This window comes from Pezoporus flaviventris, unplaced genomic scaffold (assembly GCF_033815535.1).
Source record: "Pezoporus flaviventris isolate CSIRO_AGI_PZ_B2104156 unplaced genomic scaffold, CSIRO_AGI_Pfla_v1 ptg000037l, whole genome shotgun sequence".
In the NCBI taxonomy this organism is placed as follows: Eukaryota; Metazoa; Chordata; class Aves; order Psittaciformes; family Psittacidae; genus Pezoporus; species Pezoporus flaviventris.
In genome coordinates, this window is record NW_026892585.1 from 22,976,324 (window position 1) to 22,999,635 (window position 23,312).

At 39.9% G+C, this 23,312-nt stretch overlaps 1 protein-coding gene across 9 annotated transcripts in view; it reads left to right on the forward strand.

Annotated features, from left to right (window-relative positions):
* RBMS3 (RNA binding motif single stranded interacting protein 3) overlaps window positions 1-23,312 on the forward strand; it is a 726,761-nt gene that overhangs the window by 460,428 nt on the left and 243,021 nt on the right. For all 9 annotated transcript variants that reach the window (XM_061464999.1, XM_061464998.1, XM_061464997.1 and 6 more), the window contains one exon: window positions 5,271-5,362. In XM_061464999.1, the coding sequence (XP_061320983.1) occupies window positions 5,271-5,362 (92 nt within the window). The remainder of the gene's footprint in view (window positions 1-5,270; window positions 5,363-23,312) is intronic.

Below are 23,312 nucleotides of genomic sequence, written 5' to 3' on the forward strand. Positions count from 1 at the left end.
TCACTCCCATCACTATGAGAATGGAGCTCCCCTGACACAGGCTCTGAAACCCATATGGAGCAGCAGGAGCTTGCCTTTGCTGTGTTCCACCACTCCAGCACTTTGCAATAATTGTGGGAGCTGCAAGTGGCAGGCAGTCCCTTAAATTATTTGGCATTACCCTTAAGTACCCGATCAGTCAGGGCAATTCAGAGTTTGATGTCTAAGAGCTCTACACACCTGCAATTACTTAAATCAACAAAATTTCACCCATAGGTATTTGCAGGCACAAAAATGTTGATATAAAATTAGAGGCTATTTCCTAAAACCTGTGCCTAAATTTTGATTGTATACTATATGAGGGGTTGTTATTTTGAAATGGATTTTCAGAATGGAATTGAAAATCTCCAGGCATCCCATCTGTGTTTAAAGTAACAACAATAGCAAAACTTTAAATTAGCATAGGAGATTTAAGACATTTCAGGAAAACATTGATTAAATCTGCCAATGAAATGAACGTGTTTGGCAAGTGACCTAATTAGTGTATACTTGGTTCTTTTTCACTGCACTGCTTACCACTAATTGCTGTTCTGCTGGTCTTCCTCTGACAAGTAAGAAAAAACAAGGATGAGGGATTTGTTGAGGAAATAGTGACATTCAGTTTTAATTCATTTGAACCTGCTGCCAAGCTTAATTATGGAACTGTGAAACTGAGGCCGGGAGGCCCCCAGCCATTTAGGTTATAGGAGACAGAGATGTTTAGTGTCTGCCAGTGTATTTGGGTAGCACTTATTGCAGCTAGCTATAAACTTCTTGCTGATGCTTAGTTGTTTTCTTCCCCCCACAGGTACAAAAACACTGGGTTTATTCCTTAAATTGAATAGTTTAGCTCTAATGGCATCAGGCCAAAACAACATTGCAGGCATTTTATTTCTTAGAGGAAAAGTTTAACAGTTAATCTAGATAGTCCCATCTCGAGTTTGTTTGTATGTGTGTTTGCATGTATAAACTAGTGATATGTCCTACAAAAAACCCCACCCTGGGATCCAGGAATACTTGTAGCATTGGAGTGCCAAAGTCACCCTCAGTATAAGTACACTTGAGCTGAGGGGCTCACATTCATGATAAATTCAATTCCCATCTCTCGAAGCAGCAGGGGATAACAAAATTTTCCCTCTTTGCATTTGGAGCTCTTAAAGCAAAAGGGCAGATGCTTCATGAAAAAAATGGGAAATAGTTTTGGTTTCCTGTGGTGGTGATGGATTCTTGTGAGCAGAGTCTGAAGGTCCTGATTTAGAATCCGAGTGTGTTTTTCATGATGTTCTGCACAAAACGGGTGTGGGGGGGGAATGTATAATGCATTGACCAGAACGTTTACAAGGCAGTGCACACGCAAAAAAAAAAGCAAAAGAGGGGAAAAAAAAAGGCTGTGGAATTTTGGGGTAGCAGAGGGTGGGGCTGGTGGGGCTTGCACTTGTTTTTCAAGGAGCAGAAAGGTATGTAGATGTTTTCTTAGAGCAGCAGCATCCCATTGGCAGACCCTGGTCTGAATCTCTCCTGCAGGATGCTTCCAGCCAGCCTGCTGCCTTTTCCCAGAAGGAACTAAGGAACAGTTATCCAAGCCTGAGCAGCCAAACCCGCCCATGCTGCACCTGCCAGGGGCAGACAGAGCAGCCCAGCTCTGCTGGCAGCACAAAGGGGAGCCCAACCTATACCTGCTCCAGCCACAGCCTGAGCACCAGAGAAGAGCTCTTGGCAAAGGGAGTTTGGGGATTCTATGGGAAGAGCTGGAAAGGCTTGTTCTGACACCGAGCCTTAGCTTCTGTGGGGACTAAATCTACCCTGAAAAGTATATAAAACAAAACAACAAACCCCCACAAACAGTCAAAAACACAGACAAAAAAAGCCAGCACTACCATGTCAGTGTGTAAAACTCAAAAAATGAAGTGAGATTGTAAACAAATGAAATATGTTAGTGTAGGTCACCAACATAGGCTGTAAACATCTACGTGGAAGAACGTAAACTGTACAAAAAGGCAGCATGCCTGGTTTTCTGTTATATAGCATTGTAGGGTTCTTGTAAGGATACTTGAATGCTGAAACAGCCTGGGAACTTGGCTTCCCTTGCAGCAGATTGATGTTCTTTGGATGGGTTTTCAGCCATGGAGTGATTTTGTCCTGATGTTCTGTGTGTGGTGGAGAGATGTGTCGGGAGGGGGGAGCGCCAGAAAAAAGATTACATGGAATGAAAATGAACTTGAGAGAAGGAAGAACAGTTTTAAAGTGAGACTGGGAGTAGTAGTACTAGAATGCGTAATGGGTGGCTAAAGATGCAAGGTTTTTTGTCTAGAGACTCTCACTGGAACTCTGATACGGTTATATAGGCACTTGTGCCCATTGAATAAATGTTTAGAAGATATTCATGGTTTTAGATATAAAACCATGAATATTTAGTTTTAACAGATATTTAACAGATAAATGTTAAAACATGTTTCTTGATTAACATCTGGCCTGATGTTAACCTTGAGCAATTCACTATGTTAGATATACCTAATCCCTATAATACAGCACTGGAATATTTGTACACATTCTGGTTTATACTTACAAGCAATACTAACTTAGATGTGAATACTTACCATGTTGTCTGGAAAGTTGTATTAAAAATAATTTCCCTTCTGTTACTGCATACATGAATCCTGCACTGTACACTGATGATAAATATAAAAATCCAACTCTATTACCTGCTTTTGATGTTGAAGTTAAAACTTTTTTTTCACTTTTACCACCTATTGGGCATGAACATGGTGAGAAGTAAAATGAAATTTAGTCTCCTGAGAAGAGTACCTTCCTAGCCTGAAAAATAATTTGCTCTGTGTTTGATCCATGCTATCCCATGACTTCCAAAGGCATTTCAGGTTTTCATTTTTGCATCTCTGGCTTCTTGTCAGGGTCTCCCATCTAGGAAGATGGAAGCTGCACCTAATTGTATCTCCTTCTTCCCCCCAGAAGCTTCTCTCCCAAAGGGCAAAGGCATTAGAGAAATCCAGAGAGGACTCTTGCTCTCTTGTAGAATGTTTGGGTTTTTTTTTTGTTTGTTTGTTTCAAAGCAGCATTAGCTTCACTGCCACTCTGCAGTGAACAGTAAGGTTGGATAGCATCCTGCAAAGCAAAATGCGATGCAGAACAAGTTGATTTAAAAATGGCATGCATGGTAGCAATAAAAAGGGAAAATCAAGTGGTGGAATCTGAGCAGATAAAACATCCCCTGCCTCTCCAAATTGACCAAACTCTAGCGCACTTCTTCATGGTGTTATTAGCTCTTCTGTCCCAGTATACGGTTGTTTCAGGCTTTCCTTCAATATGTAGTAATGTCCTACTAAAAACTTTACCCCAAACAAAATGGAAGCACCCCCTCCCCCCCGAAACCAAAAAACAAACCCAGAAAACCGAGTGAAGAAAAGAACAGAGAGATTCAGCTCTTGACTTTATCAAAGTAGTGCTTTGCATACTCTTTAATTAAGTCAACAGTGTCTTTAACACTTTTGGCTGTTTCTTACTATTTTCAATTTTCTTAGAACTTTGTGAACGATATTTAAGACAAGAAAACAAAAAAGTGTATGTGCACAAAATTAGTTCATCATTGGACTAACCCGTTATCAGGTCATGCATGCATACCAAAATAATAATAAAGAGATGTTTATGACTTGAGGGGCAAGGTGATCAAAAGCACACACTCTTCTACCAGTTTTGGTGCAGAAAGGAGGGCGATAAGGCCTCCCAGGAGGAGGAAGAAAGTCTGGCAAAAGAAATAAAAATGGATACAGCAGAAAAGCATATCTGTGGTTACCTCCTGTATGATGTGTATTGACCTAGTAAATGGAGATGTCTGCAAAGGAGCTGCTATGCTATAAATATACTTGTGCTAATATTATTAAAGCTTTCAGGCAGTTCAGTTTTGTCTGTATGGCTTCCCAGGGAGATGCCAAAGAGGTGGCCTCTGGCCACAGCTTGTCTAAGCAGCACATGCCTACCTGTACTGTAATTGCTTAATAAGATTTAGGTTGGGTTTTTTCCTGGATGGATTGTGAAATACATGCAGCTGCCTAAATAGGTGCTTGGCAAGATTTTAAAATCTTTGTAACTCTATTGAAATCTTTATGTGGAAAGTATCCCTGCTCATGGCAGGGGGTTGGAACTAGATGATCTTTAAGGTCCCTTCCAACCCAAACCATTCTTGATTCTAAGGCATTTGAATGCTGTTTGAAGATCACAGATAGTTGAGCGCTGAGAAGTTGTGAAAAGTCCATTCTGTTCCTCTTCATCCTTCTTTGTGTCTTTAAGAAAATAAAAATACTTCCAGTGTTGTTGATACCTAGGAAGGGCTTAACAGCACTGGTCTTGCTTGAACATACCACTCTGGTTAAAGAATGGAAAAATTGAGAGGGGAGAAGATAGGGAATGACTGTATGATTAATAAACTAATCCAAATACTGGGGGTAGGAAAGCCACTTAAAAGCAGATAATTATGCCTTGCCAGTCCCTAAGATCAAACCTCACTGAGATGCTGTTCAGATGATACCCTGGAGCAGTTGCTGGTAGGGATGTGTCCCTTGTTTCAGTAGAGAGGGCCATGAGATGAAAGGGATGTGGTTTAACCAGGCTGTGACTTTATTATGTTACCATCTTCTAGAGCTCTCTGCTGTCACTTGTAGAGTGCAGGTTGTGATTTCTCCCTTAATTGCTTCCACCTGCTCTAAAATAGCACTCTCTGCCCCTGCACAGATAGCCGCAGCCTGCTACAGAGACCTGCTACCCTCCTCTTCCTAAGCTGAATCCTCATATGGGTTCAAGGGACAGGCAAAGGGTGGTGTTTTCTCATGAAACCAGCCATTGCAGGCTATAGCTTGGTATCACAGGGAGGCCATACTGCTGCCTCCTTGCATGGAGGAGATGGGGCAGGACTCCACAGCCCCATGAGAGTGTGCTCTTGGGCTGCCAAAGTCCTTTTATGTGCTAAGACAGACAAAGAGCTGCCTTCTGTCCGCCTCTTCTGTATATCTTCTTGCACTTTGAAGCTTCAGGTCATTGCACTTCCTTAAACACCATGAAGCTCAGGAGGAAAAGTGAGAAATAGAGGTATGATGTTTGCTGGTGGTGGCAGTGCTACTGGAAGACTATGAGACAATGTGAGAGAATGGAAAGGATTGCCTTCCTTATAAAAATAACATCTTCATGTATGCAAACGCACATGGATGATAATGAAAATGTCTGTTTGTCTGTTTCTCTTTCAGGTTACGGCTTTGTAGATTTTGACAGTCCAGCAGCAGCACAGAAAGCAGTAGCATCTCTGAAAGCAAATGGCGTGCAGGCGCAGATGGCAAAGGTAAGAGTAACCGTGTTATTGCAGGATTATCTGAATTAAAATTGGGTTTGCTCCTATTTTTCTTAAGGTCTTGGTCAATTTTTCCAATGGTATTTTTTTTGTCCTTTGGCTCCAGTGCCTTAGTCACACTATGGCTTGCCTGTGTTCTTGAGAGCTGTGTCTTGTGTGATGGGTTCTGCCCTGATATTTTGGAGAGGGTTGTAAGATGGAGAGTGCTGGAGTTGCAGAGTGGTTGGAAATGCATTTGTGCTCACTGCAGTGTGAAAAAGTTGCCTTTTCTTCACCTCGAGTTGTCTTCATTTGGTTCCTTTGCCTGGGAATAGTTATTCTTTTCTGGTGTGCCTGGTGGACTTCTCTGAATGAGTGACTGAACATAAGGAAAGTTTTGTTTGGTCTGTCGGTTTGGTTTCTGTCTTTTTATTTTGAGGATGTAAATGGAAGTGTAGTAGGTTGCTGAATGAATAGTTGCTACAGGTTGTCTGGAGGTGACTGGCATCTGTTGTGAGAGAGGCTGCAGGAGCCATGCTGTACATCTTGTAGGAAGCATAGTAAGCACAGATACTCTGATCCTGGAATTGTCCTTAGTCTCTAAGCAAAGGGGTAGATGAAGGGGATGGGGGTTATAGCAGTAGCCATCATGTGCTCCAGCTGTTTCCTTTCTGAAGGCATAATCAGGAGCCTTTTCTAGACTCTATCAGTCAGCAAAAATAGCTGTTATTTTGTACTTCAAAAATGCTTTGTCCTAGAATCACAAAAAGCCCTTAATATTGCTTTAGTCTCTGCAAAGATGGTGCCGGCCTAGAATCTCAAACAGTGAAAACAAACAGGTAATTACAAAAACAGGGGCAAATCAACTAATAAACCATCACCATTACTATTTATAGTAATGTTGGTGATTTAAAACTTTTGTTTCTCAACAGTAGCATACTAAATATATTTTTGTTAGTTTTTTTTTGGTTTGGTTTTAAAAATCCTTTGTGGTAAATGAGGTTCTTTTGCCTTCTACTGAATTCACTCACTGTGCTTTAAAGTAACTGGATGTCATCCACGTATTTCTGTTTAACCATACCCCACAAGGAAAGTTATGCTGTTTTATTGGCTTATAGTTTTTATTGACGTATGGCAATAAAAATATTTGCTTCAAATGGGTAAAAGATGGCAAACTGAAGAATGTGAACACCTACTAAGAACGATGATATTTCCTTTCTCAGATATACTGCCTCTCCTTGTTAAAATAGAGGCAATTTGACACATTAGTCAAGCTGTGAAAAAGAAACAAAAGAGAGGAGATATGTTTTGGCCTATTGGTTATTATCAGCCATTTTTGGGGAGGAGTAAATCTTTAAGTACGTTAATTTGTAAAGTTGTAGATTTAAAATTAGACATTTAAAGATAGGATTGAAAGATAAATCTGTATTTGGTATTCTCATGATTCAGAACAAGGAACAATTTCAGCACTTGCATGTGTGGAAATATCAAAACAATGTGACTTAGAATACTGTGTTTTGGATTGTCAAGTATTTTGGGGGGAAAAGCAAAGTCTGACACTTTCAGAGTGGGATGAGCTGTACCAGCCGCTGAGGTTTGTTTTCTGGGGGATCTGTGGTGGGAGAATTGTTTTTGCCCTGCATGATTTTGTGGCAGCTGGTGTGTACACATTTGTTTGCATAAGGCTGACTCTATTTTTGTTATTTAGCCATGGTGCCTGGAATCCCAGATAGGTTCTTTTTAGTGCATTTGATAGTTCAAGATAAATATACAACCGACTTTTCCTATCTCTAAAAAAAACTAAAAGTATTTTAAAAAATGGGGATTCAAAGGAAATTGAGATGACTCTACACAAAGTACTTCACATTGCTGAGAAGACAGGAGCCTGGGAGCACAAATCTATCTGGAGAAGCATGCTAGTTCCTGCGCATGGTGAAAGCCAAATTGCGTAACGAGACTGAAAGACAATGTTACCTGCCAGTGTCTGAATTAACAGTGAGGGCTCAGAAGAAGTTTGAAGAAAGAGGCAGAAGAAGGATTTAGCTTCCACTTTTGGAAGTTTATCTAGAGCAGTTTTGTTTCAAGAATTGCTATAATTAGTGGTGACTAGCAAAAGAAATCAAAGAAAAAAGACTGTGTGAAAAAATTACCTAAACCTTTTTATGCCATACCTTTAAACAGTACAGTCAGTGTCCTGTATCTTTTGTTCTACATTGGAAAGCAGTGGAGCTGCCTTACATAGAGGCCCAGCAGAAGACTGCAACCTGTGTTCAGCAAATGTCAAAAGCCTCAGTCCAGTCACGGATGCTTTTCAATAAAGGTGAAAGAGGCGTCAGCCAGCTTTTGCTATGCTCTGGCCTCTCCAGTAGTGAGAGAAGGTATGCTGAAGTGTCGCTATAGTCTGTGATGTTTTCCTGGAGAGAGCTCTTGCTCGGAAAAATAAGTTCTTTGTAAGTTTTAACACAATATAATTTTTCTCATAGAAATCCAGGAATCGTCTTTGAAAAATGAAAAGCAGACCTGAACCCCCACCCATGTTGGCTAGCAGAAGTATCTTGTGGATACTTGAGTAAAATAAACTCATTTTTTCGATGCTTAAATACAGCCACCTCCCTCATTTTTATAGCATTTGGACACCTTTTTGGCTGATTTTATCTGAGAGTGCTGCTTCTGGAAGAAGGTTAAACTCTGGTGGATTTATGCTCCACGTCCCATCACTGTTGGAAAACTTGTTCTGTCAAGGCTAATATACCCCATAATGCTATGCAGGGAAAAACATCATTAAATGTACTTGAATCTCTCTTTTTGTTCTGGTCTAAAGTAGTCAGGAGAGGATTCAGCTGAGGGAGAACAGCAGTATTATGCCTGCAGAGGTAGGGGTGACAGCTGGAAAGAAGTCCATGGACCACTTGGTATAACAAGTTGTTGGTGTCTCACCCATGTGAGATCTGTGTGAGACTTGTACACATGTATGTTGTCACCTCTCTCATTTCTTTCTCATTTGCTTCTCTCATTTCCTTCACACATGCACCCAAAGCAGTAGTTTTGACTACTGCCACTCTCCTATACCCAGTGAAGTTCACCTTAGTTGTCTATAATTTTCAAAAGTGATTGTTAATAATTTCATTTATTCAGAAGATTAATGCTATGGAGCTGCTGAAGTGATAGTTTCTCAGCTGGCTACCTTACTTTATTATGTGCTTCCTGCTTGCCTTTGGAGATAACTCAGACATGCAGATTCATTTGTATGTATGTTGTGCCTGCTTCTCCAGGGTCGTAGGGTCAAGGTGGGTTTTTTAATTTTGTTTTCTTACTGAAAATGGCAAATCTGATACGTCACTGAATAATCTCACAATTGATTTGTCTCTTTGTGCTGGGGACTACACAAACACAACACAGAAAAGATAATGCTTATGTGCATGGTTTATGTATCAGTTTTGGTTTTTTTCCATCTGTTCCTTCCCTGCATTTTCTAGAAAATGTTGTAGACGGAACATGGAAAATTAATAAGGAGAGTTTTATTAATATGGGAGTTGGCTTGAAGAAGTCGGCAAAGAAGCTAGTACACATGAAAAACCTATCAGTGTTCTAATAAAACCTGTAGCCACATCTATTATTGGGATTTTCAATTGTCCTTCACCCAGAATTACATATTCAGGAGGAGACTTCTTAATCTGCTTTGTATGTAAGCTTTTAATGATGCCAATGAGTCTAAATCACCTGAAGAATCAAGTCTAGATAAATCAGATGTCTGAAGTTGTGTTAGCCTGAAGTTGGTGGACTGTGCAATCAGTTTATACCTTCATGGACATTTTGTGGTCCTCTTTCGTTTTCAGTTCTAGTCTGCTGTAAGATTGCATAAAGTGGAGGTTCAGGCAATGACAGGTACTTGCAGAGAGTACTTAGTATTTTCTTTAGTATCTAGCAGCCCTTCTAGAGCATTGAAACAAATGAATTCACAAAGGATGTATTTCCAATCCTGCTGTTTTTCCAGTGCATTTATAAGTACTGAAAGATGTATTTGATGAAGGATGTCTTCTCTGGTTTTTCTTTTGTATGTATAATGCATTTAGACATCCTCAGCAACTGTGTGGACATTGAAGAAATATTTTATTAGTGTTGGCAGTTGTCTTAAGACCAAGGAACATCTCTCAACTGCTCTGCTACAGTAATTGCCATGCAGAGGGTATACTACAGAGCTGCTTCTGAAAAAGGACTGTGCTGATAGGTTCTGATGTGTTTTGCTTGACAAAGGAGTTACAGAATGTGATTTTGTTTCTTGTGTCATGCTCTTCTCATCTCTCCGTCATGCAGAAGCTTAAATACAGGCAGTAATCACCATCTAGGTGAAACATAAAAGGGAGCTGTTTCTTATGGAACAGAATTGTATGTAAGAACTTTTGAAGAGGAACAGAGAGTTGGTTGCTGTATAGTTAAATCGATAGTTTTTTCTCAAAGGGCTAAGGAAGAGGAAATCCCATGGAATAATCTTATTTGTTTTCCAGGCTATTGTGTGGGTTTCAAGAATTGCTCTGGTATGAGTCAGCTGACCAACTAAAATGAGTCCATTCGTCCTGCTCATTTTTCAGCTTCATTTTCTCTTAAAATTCTATCCCTTTTATTCTTATTATGTCATATACCAATACTCTAAGGGGCTGTTGCTTAAAAGGGGAACTGTAGAAAATAGAAAGACTTTCCAGTAAAAGCACCTCTTCTGAATATTTTTTTAAATCTGTATTTTTAATGGAAAGTTTTGATTCTCTATATTTTGCAGTTTCAAAATTCATGAAAATATTTAATAAAAGTGCTGTCCTTACAAAATGTGAAATATGGCCTATACACTGAACATCTTATATACTGAACCCCACAAGCGGTTTCTTAATTTATGATTGAAGTGTCTGCAAAATTTAGCTAACCAAACTGATACGGCTTGTTTGCATTTTTGGACAATATTTATGGATTGCAGCCTACTGACTGAGTCAACTTTCCTTCTGATACCAAAGCAGGATGCTAGGAGTTTTAAACATTGAAATCGTCAGGTTTTGGTTTAATTTCATTCTGTAATTATCAGATATCATCCCCGTCCCCCTCTTCCCCCTTCACACACATACAAAGAGCAAACTGTTCTATGAAGTCAAATATTTGTATAGGCTAGTTCTAAAAGATATTCTTGATTTGGTGTTAGAGCAGGAGCTGGTGGCTCTGGAAGCCCCGGCATACTCAGCAGTGTAGGAGAAGATGAGAACTGTGCTGTGCTAATGCTGGCCACTTTCCACATTGTTTCCAAATGAACTGCACAGCCAGGCGTGGGCTGCTGCTTCACCAGTTGCCAGAGATGTTTGGCACAACTGTGTGTATGTGTGTGTAGCACTCTTGCACTAAATGTTCTTCTTATCTTTCCAAAACGTTAAATATCTCTCCCTGCATTTGTGCACAGTACATACTGACCAATACTGACCTGAATCAGTAAGAATCCTGGGTTAAATGATAATGAAAAATTACAGCTGCAAAGAAGTCAAAGTTGGCTCTGTTTAGATTTGGAAATTACGGGTGCCAATATCTCTCTCCTTTGATTTCTTTTCCCAAGTTGACCGTGCCAAAGGAGTCCTGCAGAAGCAATAACCACAAGCCCCAGGTTTCATATAGTGCCACTTATCAAAGCCACGCTCTCTTCATCTTCTCTCACCTGCTTACTGTGTTGCTGTTTGACATAAATTATCTTTCACTCTTATAATATGGAATCATAGTTTACCAGCTAGAGCTGGCCCTGAAGTGCAGATTTTGTAAATACAGGATATTTTTCTATTCCTTAAAAGATAATGATTGATGAAGTAAAAGCATTGAGGAGATGCTAAATCGTTTGTTTGTGTCCGATTTTATCACAAAATTTCTTAGGAAGATGTGCCTTTCCAAACCTGGAATTTTTTTCCAGATGAAATGCTGTCTAAATTTAAGATTCAAATCACAGATGTGCTGTAGCAAAGTGCTAACTTTATATTTCAGAAAATCTGCAGTAGCAGATGACTGTGTCTTATGAGAGTCCTAGACAATCAAGACTAAAGCAAAGAGCAGCTCTCTGAAAACAGTGATGGATTGGCCTGATAGCAAAGATACATGACATTAATGGAAGGGCTTCATAGTGTCATCTGGAAAATTTCATGCTTCTACCTGAGAACTATAGGGTAGCCTGTGTGAATTGAGCATAATGATCCTGTTCCTGCTTTCAGACGTACACTCACAAGCCAGGAGAACATCATGTGATCCTGAGGATAATAAAATATAACTGCCTTTTTACCCTTGCATGTAATGCTCCTAAAATCATGTATGTCAGTATGAAAGGGGGTGTGCGTCTGCAGTACTTGTACCACACCTGCCAAATTTATACACAAACATTTCTTTGGGGGTTTTCAGAAGGGCTTAGCTTAGCATAATTCTGCTCTCTGGAAGTGAATGGGACTTCACTGTTGGTTAATGAGAGGAATTAGGTCAGTGCTGTGTTCCTTTGTTCCCAAAAATCTTAGCTCAGCACCTTTCTTAGCCACTAACTTAGGTTAGAAAATCTTACAGCACATACAATCATGTTTATTCTCTAGCTATCACCTCAAATAGACCTTGCTGTGGTATGTTACTTCCCTTTTCAAGTCCTGTGTTAGTTTCTAGAATGACTTGGGTTTGTTCATACTGTAACTTCATCGAAGATTAAAACATTCCTCTGCCTTTGAAAATTGCAATGTAAATAATCAGTAAATATATCCACCTCCATGCTACTAATGCCCTGCACCACAGCACAGTTGCTGGTAAGTAAAAGATGTAGCCAACTTTTAGAGAATTTTTTGGAGGATAGTGGAATTACTGGGTTCTTTTCAGGTTATGAACTTCAGCCAAACAAGAATTGGCCTTTTTTTGTAAATACACATTGTTCTTGACTTTCCTCTGACTTGGAACACATTTGAATTGGTAATAATACAGCTGAAATCCACAGAGCTTTGGCAATTTAAGCTGAAGAAAAGAATGGGGCTCCCTATCTTTAGCGCTCATATAGCTATACATCTTGGAAGCTCTTACACACTCTTTGCAAATCCTTTATGTTTGTAGAAGAGGAAATCTGAGTCCTGAAAATGAGTTAAACACTGGAGTCAGATTAATCCTTTTTTTCCTCCATACTCAGGAAACTCCAAACGCCCCACGAAGAAGTTAGCCAACCACAGCTATGCAGCTTGGGAATCTGCAGCTCAAACTGAGAGAAACTATGTTCTAATTTCAGTAAGCACATCTTTACTCACCAGGAAAAACCCAGGGCACTCTGAAATGACCAAAACCCTGTGGTTTTAGAAAATATTACTGTGGTAGAAAATGGACGTAGCCTTTCTTTCAGGGACATATCATTTACTCATGTTCTCCTGTAGCTCAGCATGAGGATAATGGTTTTGTAAGGTGAGAAACAAAAAAAATCATTGTATCTAGCATGCTTCCTCGGAAGGAGGAGGAGATGATTCACATGACCACCAGCAGGAGGATATGTACATGCTTTAAGAGGTAAAACCACTTAGTCTGGACTGAGACATATGTTCAACAAAGCAATGAGATTTGTATGAAAATCAGGCCACTTTCATGTTATTCTGTTTGATTTGGAAAGCAGGTGTGCAAACTTCAGTAGCATTTCATCTGAGTAGATGCAAGTGCCAGAGTAACAGCTCATCAGTCTGGAAATACACAGGTGCATAATCTGACGGTAAACACAGATCTACTAGTAATATGCATAGATACTCCCTGTGCATATATGCATCCCTTTCTGAATATCTAAATGTTACTGTATTAGTAAATACTCTGGCTGTTGTTTTCTTATTAATGAATGTCTTCCATTTAACCAACGTGTCTGAGTGGTTTGGCTGTAATCTAAATAAATTTAGGTTTAGATGCAATTTTGTTCACTAATGAATGATAATTTTTGTTGCTGGAAAAAATACCCCTCTATTTTTCCATTGTATAAAATTATCAGATTAGGCTCTGTGACAAACTGAGTCGTGATGGCAGCTCATTGAATTTTTTAGCCTTTGGACTTTCCATGTATGTATTTGTGCTCAGAAAGGGAGTTAATAATGATATGAAGGGTTGAATTCTATTTGCAGTCATGTTAGGCTAAATTTGATGTGATCAAAATAAATGCAAGTGATAGAAGAAGGTAAAACTGGCAGTATCGGGCCAGAACAAAGGTCCCTGACATCAGATTCTGTTTCTGATAGTGTCCTATAGCAGTTGCCTACACAGGACTACAAGAACCAGACAAGCATCTCGGGATACTTCCCCAGAGTACTCTCCTAGACTCCAGTAATTTGCAGTTTGGATTTTCCTGAGTTTGTATTGATTAGCCTTCTGCAGAACTACCTCCCCACCCCTGAATAAAGAATTTCATAGAATCATAGAATCATAGCATCATAGAATCGTTAGGGTTGGAAAGGACCTTAAGATCATCTAGTTCCAACCCCCCTGCTGTGGGCAGGGACACCTTGCGCTAAATCATATCACCCAAGGCCTCGTCCAGCCTGGTCTTGAGCACTGCCAGGGATGGAGCATTCACAACTTCCCTGGGCAACCCATTCCAGTGCCTCACCACCCTCACAGGAAAGAATTTCCTCCTTATATCCAACCTAAACTTCCCCTGTTTGATTTTTAACCCGTTACTCCTTGTCCTGTCACTACAGTCTCTAATGAAGAGTCCCTCCCCAGCATCCCTATAGGCCCCCTTCAGATACTGGAAGGCTGCTATGAGGTCTCCACGCAGCCTTCTCTTCTCCAGGCTGAACAGCCCCAACTTCCTCAGCCTGTCTTCATACGGGAGGTGCTCCAGTCCCCTGATCATCCTCGTGGCCCTCCTCTGGACTTGTTCCAACAGTTCCATGTCCTTTTTATGTTGAGGACACCAAAACTGCACACAATACTCCGGGTGAGGTCTCACAAGAGCAGAGTAGAGGGGCAGGATCACCTCCTTCGACCTGCTGGTCACGCTCCTTTTGATGCAGCCCAGGATACAGTTGGCTTTGTGGGCTGCGAGCGCACACTGAAGCTGGCTCATGTTCATTTTCTCATTGACCAACACCCCCAAGTCCTTCTCCGCAGGGCTGCTCTGAATCTCTTCTCTGCCCAACCTGTAGCTGTGCCTGGGATTGCTCCGACCCAGGTGTAGGACCTTGCACTTGGCATGGTTAAACTTCATAAGGTTGGCATCAGCCCACCTCACAAGTGAGTCAAGGTCCCTCTGGATGGCATTCCTTCCCTCCAGCGTATCAACCAAACCACACAGCTTGGTGTCATTGGCAAACTTGCTGAGGGCGCACTCAATCCCACTGTCCATGTCAGCAACAAAGATGTTGAACAAGACTGGTCCCAACACCGATCCCTGAGGGACGCCACTCATTACTGTTCTCCAGGTAGACATTGAGCCATTGACGACAACTCTTTGCATGCGGCCATCCAGCCAGATCTTTATCCACCGAGTGGTCCATCCATCATATTGATGTCGCTCCAATTTAGAGTCAAGGATGTCGTGTGGGACAGTGTCAAATGCTTTGCACAAGTCCAGGTAGATGACATCAACTGCTCTACCCCTGTCCATCAGTTCTGTAGCCCTATCTGTCCTGGGTTCAGCAGTAGCAGTCATTTTTCTCCTTCTTGGTAGCTGGTGCAGTGCAGTGTTTTGACTCTCAGCTCAGGAACAGAGCTGATAACAAGGATGTTTTGGTTTGGCCAAGAACTTTGTGAGGCTCATGCTCTGCCAGGGAGGAGGGGAAGCCGTGGAGAAGCAGAGACGGGGCACCTGACCCAGGCTAACCAAGGAGGTATTCCATACCACAGCACGTCATGCCCAGGAGGTAACTGGGAGTTACCCGGAAGGACACGGGCTTCCGGGTGGGACTTGTTTCTTGGCCGATGGTATCGTATTCTCTTCCCTTGTTATTTTCTCTTATCATTGCTGTCATTCGTGGTAGCGGTGGTGATCTTTGTTGTACATTGGTTGCTGGACTGTTCTTGTCTCAACCCGTAGGAGTTGCACTCTTTCGATCCTCCTCCCCGTTCCTCCGGGAGCAGGGAAGGGGAGAGCCCCGGTGGGGGGGTCGGGGGCCTTGGTTGTTGTCAGCCCGGCACCACTCACTGGGAGTGAGTGAACAAGTTACCTGACTGGGTTTAAACCGCACCACCATCATAGAAAATTTTGGCAGCACAACATCCAGTCATAAGAAATTCTTTTGATTCTTCCAAAAACCTAAACAGAGATATGTCCCAGGGACCTGGGGGAGGTTTACATCCACCAGAAATACCCCCTGTAATGCAGTAATGGGAGGTACAGGTACAACAGTTATTTCCTGTGCTACTTGCCATCTTGAATACCATGGAGAACAATAAAGACTTTGATGATAGCATCTGTAAATGCATTTTTGTAGTTGGAAAAGTTGGACCTCCCCCGAGTGAATACAGAATTAGAATGTATATAGTATCTGATAGAAAGTATATTTTCCCATGTTAGAATGGACATAACTATGCTTATCTGAGTGCCATTAAGTAACAGAGCAGGGCATGTTCAACAGTTACCATTTCTCAGTATGCAATGTTGATATTTTTATCAAGATGCCAAAAGAAAAAGAAATAGCTAAGAAAGGGAGTATAAGAGATTTCATTTATAAAGTTAGAAAGTTGAAGTTGGGGTAGTTAAGGCCTTGTGCTGGAAAACTTGACTGCAAATTCCTCAGAGCAAGTGAATGCATCTTTCTGAGATCTGTCACTGAAGTCTGTCTTAGGTGTCATTTCTTCATGCAGTTAAATCATTCTTGGTTCTTAAATGCAGCTGATAAACAAGTAAAGAGAAGATGCTTTGAAGGAACGCTTCTCCATCTTCAAAGGTATCTTTGCCACTTTACTATCCCACTTAGTTAATACAAGATGCTGTTTAAGTGTAGTATCACAGTTCTTCCTCTCTGTATATGAACATTTGCGGTTTAGTGTGTGCATGCGTAGTTGTATATAAGTGTTCTGGTGACTGTATATAAACAAATCTATGCATGCATTAATACATGATCATTTAGATATATTCTTGAGAAAATTCTGTAATATAACACAATTCTCCTGAGTAACAGAAAGTATTACAGTGGTGGTTTTATAGTATATACTGTTGGAGCGTGACTATTTACTAGTAGTTCTTTAAGCATTGGGAATAAAATGTGTGTTTTTTTAGGAATGTGCTGTAGAAATAGAAAGGAAAGTGGAGGTAAATTAAATATTGGTCACATTCAGACAGTATTTTTCCATCTGTCAGCAAAAACTGGCAAAAACCAAAACAACAACAAAATTGTAAAGTCTGAGATGAGACTTGGTGATTTACTGTCTTCTTTAGCTGTGCCTATGACTTGAAGTAGAGCTACTCAGCCCCGGGGTTTCACAGGTATTTCCATAACTTATTTGTCCATTTTGCATAAAAGGTTATGATCCCGCTGTTTATCTAAACATTTTCCTTGTCACCTACTCCAATTATAGCTTGTTATGGAAAACCAGAAGTATCATTTGTACAGCTATGTTGCTTTATTATAGCAACACAGCATAAAGCAGCATGTGGAGTCAGTGAAGGGAGGGTTTTGCATTGTCTTAGCTTGCAAAAAATCCTTTCTCTTGCTTAAAAACTGTTCACCAGTGAAAGGTCATCACTGCTAACAGCGTGACCTAATTTATGTCAGACTGCCTTGTTACTGTGCAGCACATTTCACATGGTAGAATCATGGGTTTGGTAAAGGCACTAGAACTGATCCAAATGAGGTGGAAATCTGGCTGTAATGGGGCCACAGGGGTCTTGCTGCCTTGCCCTCTCTCCTGGGTCTTCTGGGCCTATGCAAATGGAAATATTTCCCTTTCAGAATAAAAATTTCATTAGCTGGAATATGTAATGGTTCTCTTTTGTATGATCAGTCTTCTAATTCTTGAACTCAGGCTTTCTATGTTAAAAAGGAGTGTTGGATGCAGACTATGCTTTGCTTTGCTTGAAGTTCAAATAGTTTCATCTTATGTGATTGTGCTAATGCTTGCTATTCACTTCTCTTGAGTATGTACGTAATTTCCAGATTGGTTTACAGGAGTACATTGAAGAGGCTGGACATTTTATGTCAATCAGCAATTAGATTAGTTACAAGGGTACTTCTGCACTCCTGTGACTATCGTACTGGTTCTCTTTGATCGCAAAACGTCTGGGAAGCCTGGTGCAGGCTTATCTAAAGGACACGGTCTGACAAAGTAGCAACTTAGGCAGTTTCCTCCTGGAAACATCATCTAGTACCTTATCATTTATACTGGATTTTACTAAAAGTTTCTCCATTTCTTTGATGAGAGGTCTTTTAAATCTGTAATAGCTGAGACCTGAAACACTTTATACTGTGACAAAAACCTCTCACAGAACACAGCCCTCTGAAGTCACTTGGTCTTAACAGTCCATAGATCAGATCAGGCATTGAATGATACCTGTAAATACTATTTATTACCTGTTTACTGGTATTTCTTTGACAACCCCTTATGTGTTAGCCTTTCACTTCATATTTTGGAAATTTTGCCTTCACAAATGTCTTCCCTCCTGTAACATCTACCTTTGTTCCCATGTGAGGGCAGTCCTTTCACTTCGGTCCTTCCACCTCTGTCAATCCACATGAAGCATTTCTAAAGCAGAATGACACTGTATTTGCATCCTTCCTTTTGCTATTGTAAACATACCACGTTCTTTTTAGTATGTTACTTCACACTCATCATCCATCTTTCTTGAACATGGTTATACACTATTTTTCAGAGAGGGCCTTTGCAGTGCTGTAGTACCATCTCTCAATTGGGCAGTGCCTTGCCTGATATGTATATTTTACTACCTTTAAGTCAATCGGTGAGCACCCTGGTGTTTACAGCAGAAACTTTTATTTTTAGCAAGTGTGTAAGCAGCATTATTTTGCATGTTGAATGGAAAATTTCATTTGGAGTCTTCAAGTTAAATCTCTGAATGCTTTGCCAGGTCTAGAGGTAAACACAGATGTTAGGTTTTAAAAATACAAGTTTTAAAGTGACCCTCCAAGTGTTCGCAAATGTTCACAGCTGAAAGTTCTGTTCTTCAGCTTGTCTTTAATGATTATATCAACTGGTTTGCTGTTGTTAAACACCATAGATACGACAGCTTAGTATCCTGAGTTATGCTGGAAAAGTCTTGTCTTGTGTCCTGGAGCTTAATTTCTTGCTGCTTATAATTCCACAAATATAGTAAGTTAAACAGATTTAGAATGTAAGTTAAATATATGTGTTTCTAAGCTTTAAATGCTTTCTAAGATGCTGCATTTCAAAAAGAAAGGTAGAAATGAGAAAATGCCAGTTAAGGGTAGATGAATTCCTAACATTAAATCTTGGTATTTTTGCTGTGAGGAACATCTACTTCAATCATGGTAAAAGCTCACATGCTTTAGGAAATGAGGATTAGGTTCCATGGGTTTGGCAGGGTTTTATTAGCTTTAAGATTATTTTTTAAAAATAAAGAACACCAGTGACTTTTTATTATCCATGCAGATATTTCACTGCTAAAAGATTTAACATGAAGATAGAACAGTGTGAAATACAGACCTGAGTTATAGATGGGTATTTTACTACTTCTTTCATGGTTTTGTTTGGTTTTGATTTTTTTATTTTTGTTAGATTTACTATTCACATGAATATTATGTAGAGAAAAACCTTGAGGCATGCAAAACATATTTGCTAAGAGAATGATCTACCCTGTTCAAATTGGCATTCTTGAGAGATATTTGTGTCTAATATTTGTGTTAGATGACTATGAAGTCTTGCTGTCCCAATACAAATATCCAGATGACAGATATATATACAAATATATTTCAGGGACTCAAGTTCAGTTGTTTTAAGACAAAACTCAGTTTTTGTGAGTAAGAACTCAAATGTGGAAGTTTGGATGATCCAGATGACCCTCAGCCTTGGTACTGTCACTTCTAATCATGTTTAAAAGTAAAATTGCTCAGAATTACATAGCAGTGATTTGTGGTTCGGAAGTTTGACGGAGTAGAACACAGACCTATAGTTTGCACACAAAGTTAACAGGTGAATTCACTGTACAATACAGGAATACAAAGTCTTCTGTTAGGAAGATGTACTGGATTATTTCAAGATTTTGTTATTCTACATCCTTAGGTGATATTCCACCCATGTAAAATGCTTTGATGGCTCATCTCATTGTCTTCTTTCGGAGCAGAAATGGAATATTTTGGAGTTTTTTAATCAACAAATGATCTCTGTTGATCTTTTAATTTTAATTACCCTCACTTAACGTGTTACTTAAAAGTAAAAAAACAAAACAAAACAAACCCTAAACAACACCAAATTTTTTTTCTTTAAAAGCTAACGATGAACATTGTTTTTGTATAGACCTTGCTTTTTTTTTTAAACCGTTAGTGGTGTGGTGCAAGATTTTAACCTGGAAGATTCAGGAATGAGGAGTCAGATTTGTTTTTAAAACTCAGGTTGCAGCTAGAAGAAGATATCCTTATTGAGTCATTCCACAGAAGTCTTGTGCCCATCAGTGGGGGCCCTGCGTGCCTACTGTGTTTAGTTTTAAGCCTAAAGGCAAAGCTGAGGTAACAGAATCATGCACAGAGGTCAGCTTGGCCCATCAAGCTGGAACCAGGATCTAGAGTCTATCCTTCTGGGCACCTTTCAAATTACCAGCCACAGCCCGTGATGTGCACTTTGGCCTGCTGAATCCACAAACTGCCTTCCCCCTCACCAATCTGAAGAGCTGAAAGGAGGTGCAACTAAGGCATGCTGGGACCTAAATCATAGGTAATGTTCAGCAGTTTCTTCAAGAACCACGTCTGAAAGAGGATCCCATCTGATTTGTATAAGCAGTGTACATTTAGGCAAATATTTCAAGTGTTTTAAGCCATCCGAACGTCTACAAAACCAGTCTTAAGAAAGTAGAAACCCCCAATTAATCTGCTTGCTGCAAATTAAGAGACCAATAGCTTCTTACAGAAGCAGAATTTGAAAAAGAAGCATTGTTAACCAAAGCTGGCTGCCCAGAACCCCGTCAGACCATTACAGCTTGCTAAGTCCCGTGTTTTTCAAGCTGGAGCAGTGGAGTCAAGAGTGTTATTAACTTCTACCACTCACTTTAAGTGTAAAGATTTTGTTTCTAGATGGTAAATGACTGATCAGAGCAGGGCCCAACTGTGAAAAACTGTAAAGATTCTGACATACCAACAAATTATTTCAAAGTAATAAATTGGTGATTCATTCTTCCTTTGCTGAAGGATAAACTACCCCAAATTGCTGCATGTATTTTTGGAGAAAAATATGCATGTAGATGGTTTCTGAAAAGTGGCTGTTGGCAATAACCTATTCTAGAGCTAAAGTCCTGCAACATGCACAGGTTTAATTTTGCTAGCCTGTGACGAGTAGGCCACATCCTGGCTGAATGCTGTGAACTAGTAGATTAGTAATTTAGTAAATAAGTTATTTAGATTAAAAGGGTTGCATTAATTTAATAAACTATTTTTCTATTCCCTTTCATTACTTGAGTGCCAGCTCTGTGCATAGCTCTATAGATGGTAGAAATTAAAATTCAGTTCTTGCAGTGAATGAAATACCATTGGAAAAAATACTGAGAGTCCTTGACCAGAAGTTGACTTCAGACATTATGTATTGTTCCTGCTTGTGTGTATGTGCACGTCTGCCTGCCTCACACATGTGCATTCAGGGAGAGAGAGATGAAAAGGTCAGATGGATATGATCTGCTATGGATATGATTTTTGTTCATCTTGCTGTGCTGATGAAGTTTGTTGATTGAATGTAAGTATGTGCTAACTCTTTCACAGCTTGTTCATCAAAGAGAACATTATTATAGAGAAGACAGGCATTTGTTGGTACAATGGAAGTAATATTGGATGTGCAGTGCTGTTTAGAGGTGGTGCATAGTGGTGTCTGGATATATTTGCATCTAAATGAGCTGAGCATTTCTTTTCGTACAGCTTTGATTTAACCTCAATTGCTATGGGGTTTTATTCCTTCTGGGATCTGGGGAACCATATTCCCATTATGCACTCATTTTCCCTTCACATACTATCTGCCACCTTCAGTCAGTGCCACCAGATAAGTTTATATGAAAAGATTTTTCACATCAGAGCTGGTTACTGTGCTGTCAAACCAGTTACTGTGTTCTGGGCCTGATGAGCAATGGGTGATGCGTGCAGCATTTATTGAAGTACTGCTTCTTTTTTATGGTAAGTATTGACAGTATCTGAACCTGTTTCAGCATTATTAATGTTTAGGAGAATGACTGGATGATAAGGCATACTTCCAAATTTTTTTCTTTTATAGTTGTTTTGAGAGCATAGATTTTCCTTTTATCTCTTTGCCTCTAAAGATCCTCAGTAGCCCATTGACTGGCTTCCTAAAGATCACTCACTTCACCCTCTCAGTGAGTTTGTAGATGGCTTTTGGATGTTTCACATAGGTCAAGATGCTCCATTTGCTATGTGTCCCTTAGTGTGGGTCATCTTAGCACAGGCATTTCTTGGCTCTTCCCTTGCTTGCACCATGTTGCACTTTAAATTGAAGTCACAGTAAACTAGTTTAAATCTCGGTATAGTGCTAAATCTTACAGTGTAGTCTGAGCTTTGACACTTTAGGAAAATAACATAGAAAAGCACTTTGGAAGCAAAGTTTATAACTCAAAATACAAATTTATAAAACAAAATACAAATAAGTGAGAATCCTGTGCTGCATATTACAAGCTTTTGCTTTGAATTAGTGCAAGATCATTTTGAAATCCTCCTTTGCATCACATAATCATTCACTGAAGTTTTCTTTGCTATATTCTTCAAACTATATGAAACTTACTGAACTATTTCAACACTGGAGAAGAGGAAGCTATCATTTGTTGGTCATTGTTATGTAGATTGCAGTACCTTCTGAGAAGTGCTAGACACTTAGCAAAGACTGAGGAAGGGCCATGCCATTCTCTACTTTATGATTTAAAAAGGCAAAGATAAATACACAACAAGGTAGTAAGAGAGTTGTGTATATGCTATTTTAATCAGAAGCAGAATTTCCCCACTGTCTTCACTTTTTCATTCATTTTTCTCATTTTAGTGATGGAGTTCCTGTTTCAATTCTTACTATTTACCCAGATTTTTCTTATGGTTGAGCTTATATTAAGTACATTTCCTTTCAGTGGAGCATCTCCAATATTTCCCTTTTTCTTCCCTCACCAATTCAGTGGGACAGTCTTGTCCTTCTGACATGCCTAATGGGATTTATCAGATCCTTGGTATAACCATGTTTTATTTCCATGAGTAATGAGATAGTATGGTAGGGCATCTTGTCCTGCCCTAAATGAGACATGCCAAGCCAAACAGGAAATGGAATGCCAAATGTTATGTCCTATATGTTTGTCAAGTGTGTGATCTATTTTTTAGAGACCCAGCTCAGCACACTGAAATATTTTACTACTTGTGAACTTTAGCTTCTGTTAATATGATTGAAGCAAGTGGAAATGGAAATTGTCAGGGCAATTTAACAAAGAGAGCCTGTAAAACTCATTACATCCCAGGTAGTAAAATCACTCTAGAAGGCACATTCTTCAAACTTGAGCTTTATTCAGTAAACTGCATTGGTGCCTGACCTTTTAAGAACTTTCCCTTCCTCAGGAGGGAGGAGGGGGGGAAAGGCCCTGTTGTTCAGATCTACCTGTCTTAAATTATAAACAGCAGCCAGACTTGACTCTGTGCTTTAGATCACACAGGATGACAGAGTGTGCAACTGCTCCAAACAGACAGTTAAATGGCCAGCTATTTAGATGAGTTTGATGTTATTTCATGTAATTGTATACTCCATAAAGCAGTAAAAAGCCGATGTTGTGTGCTGGCTGTATTTTAGCACAAAGTAAATCAAA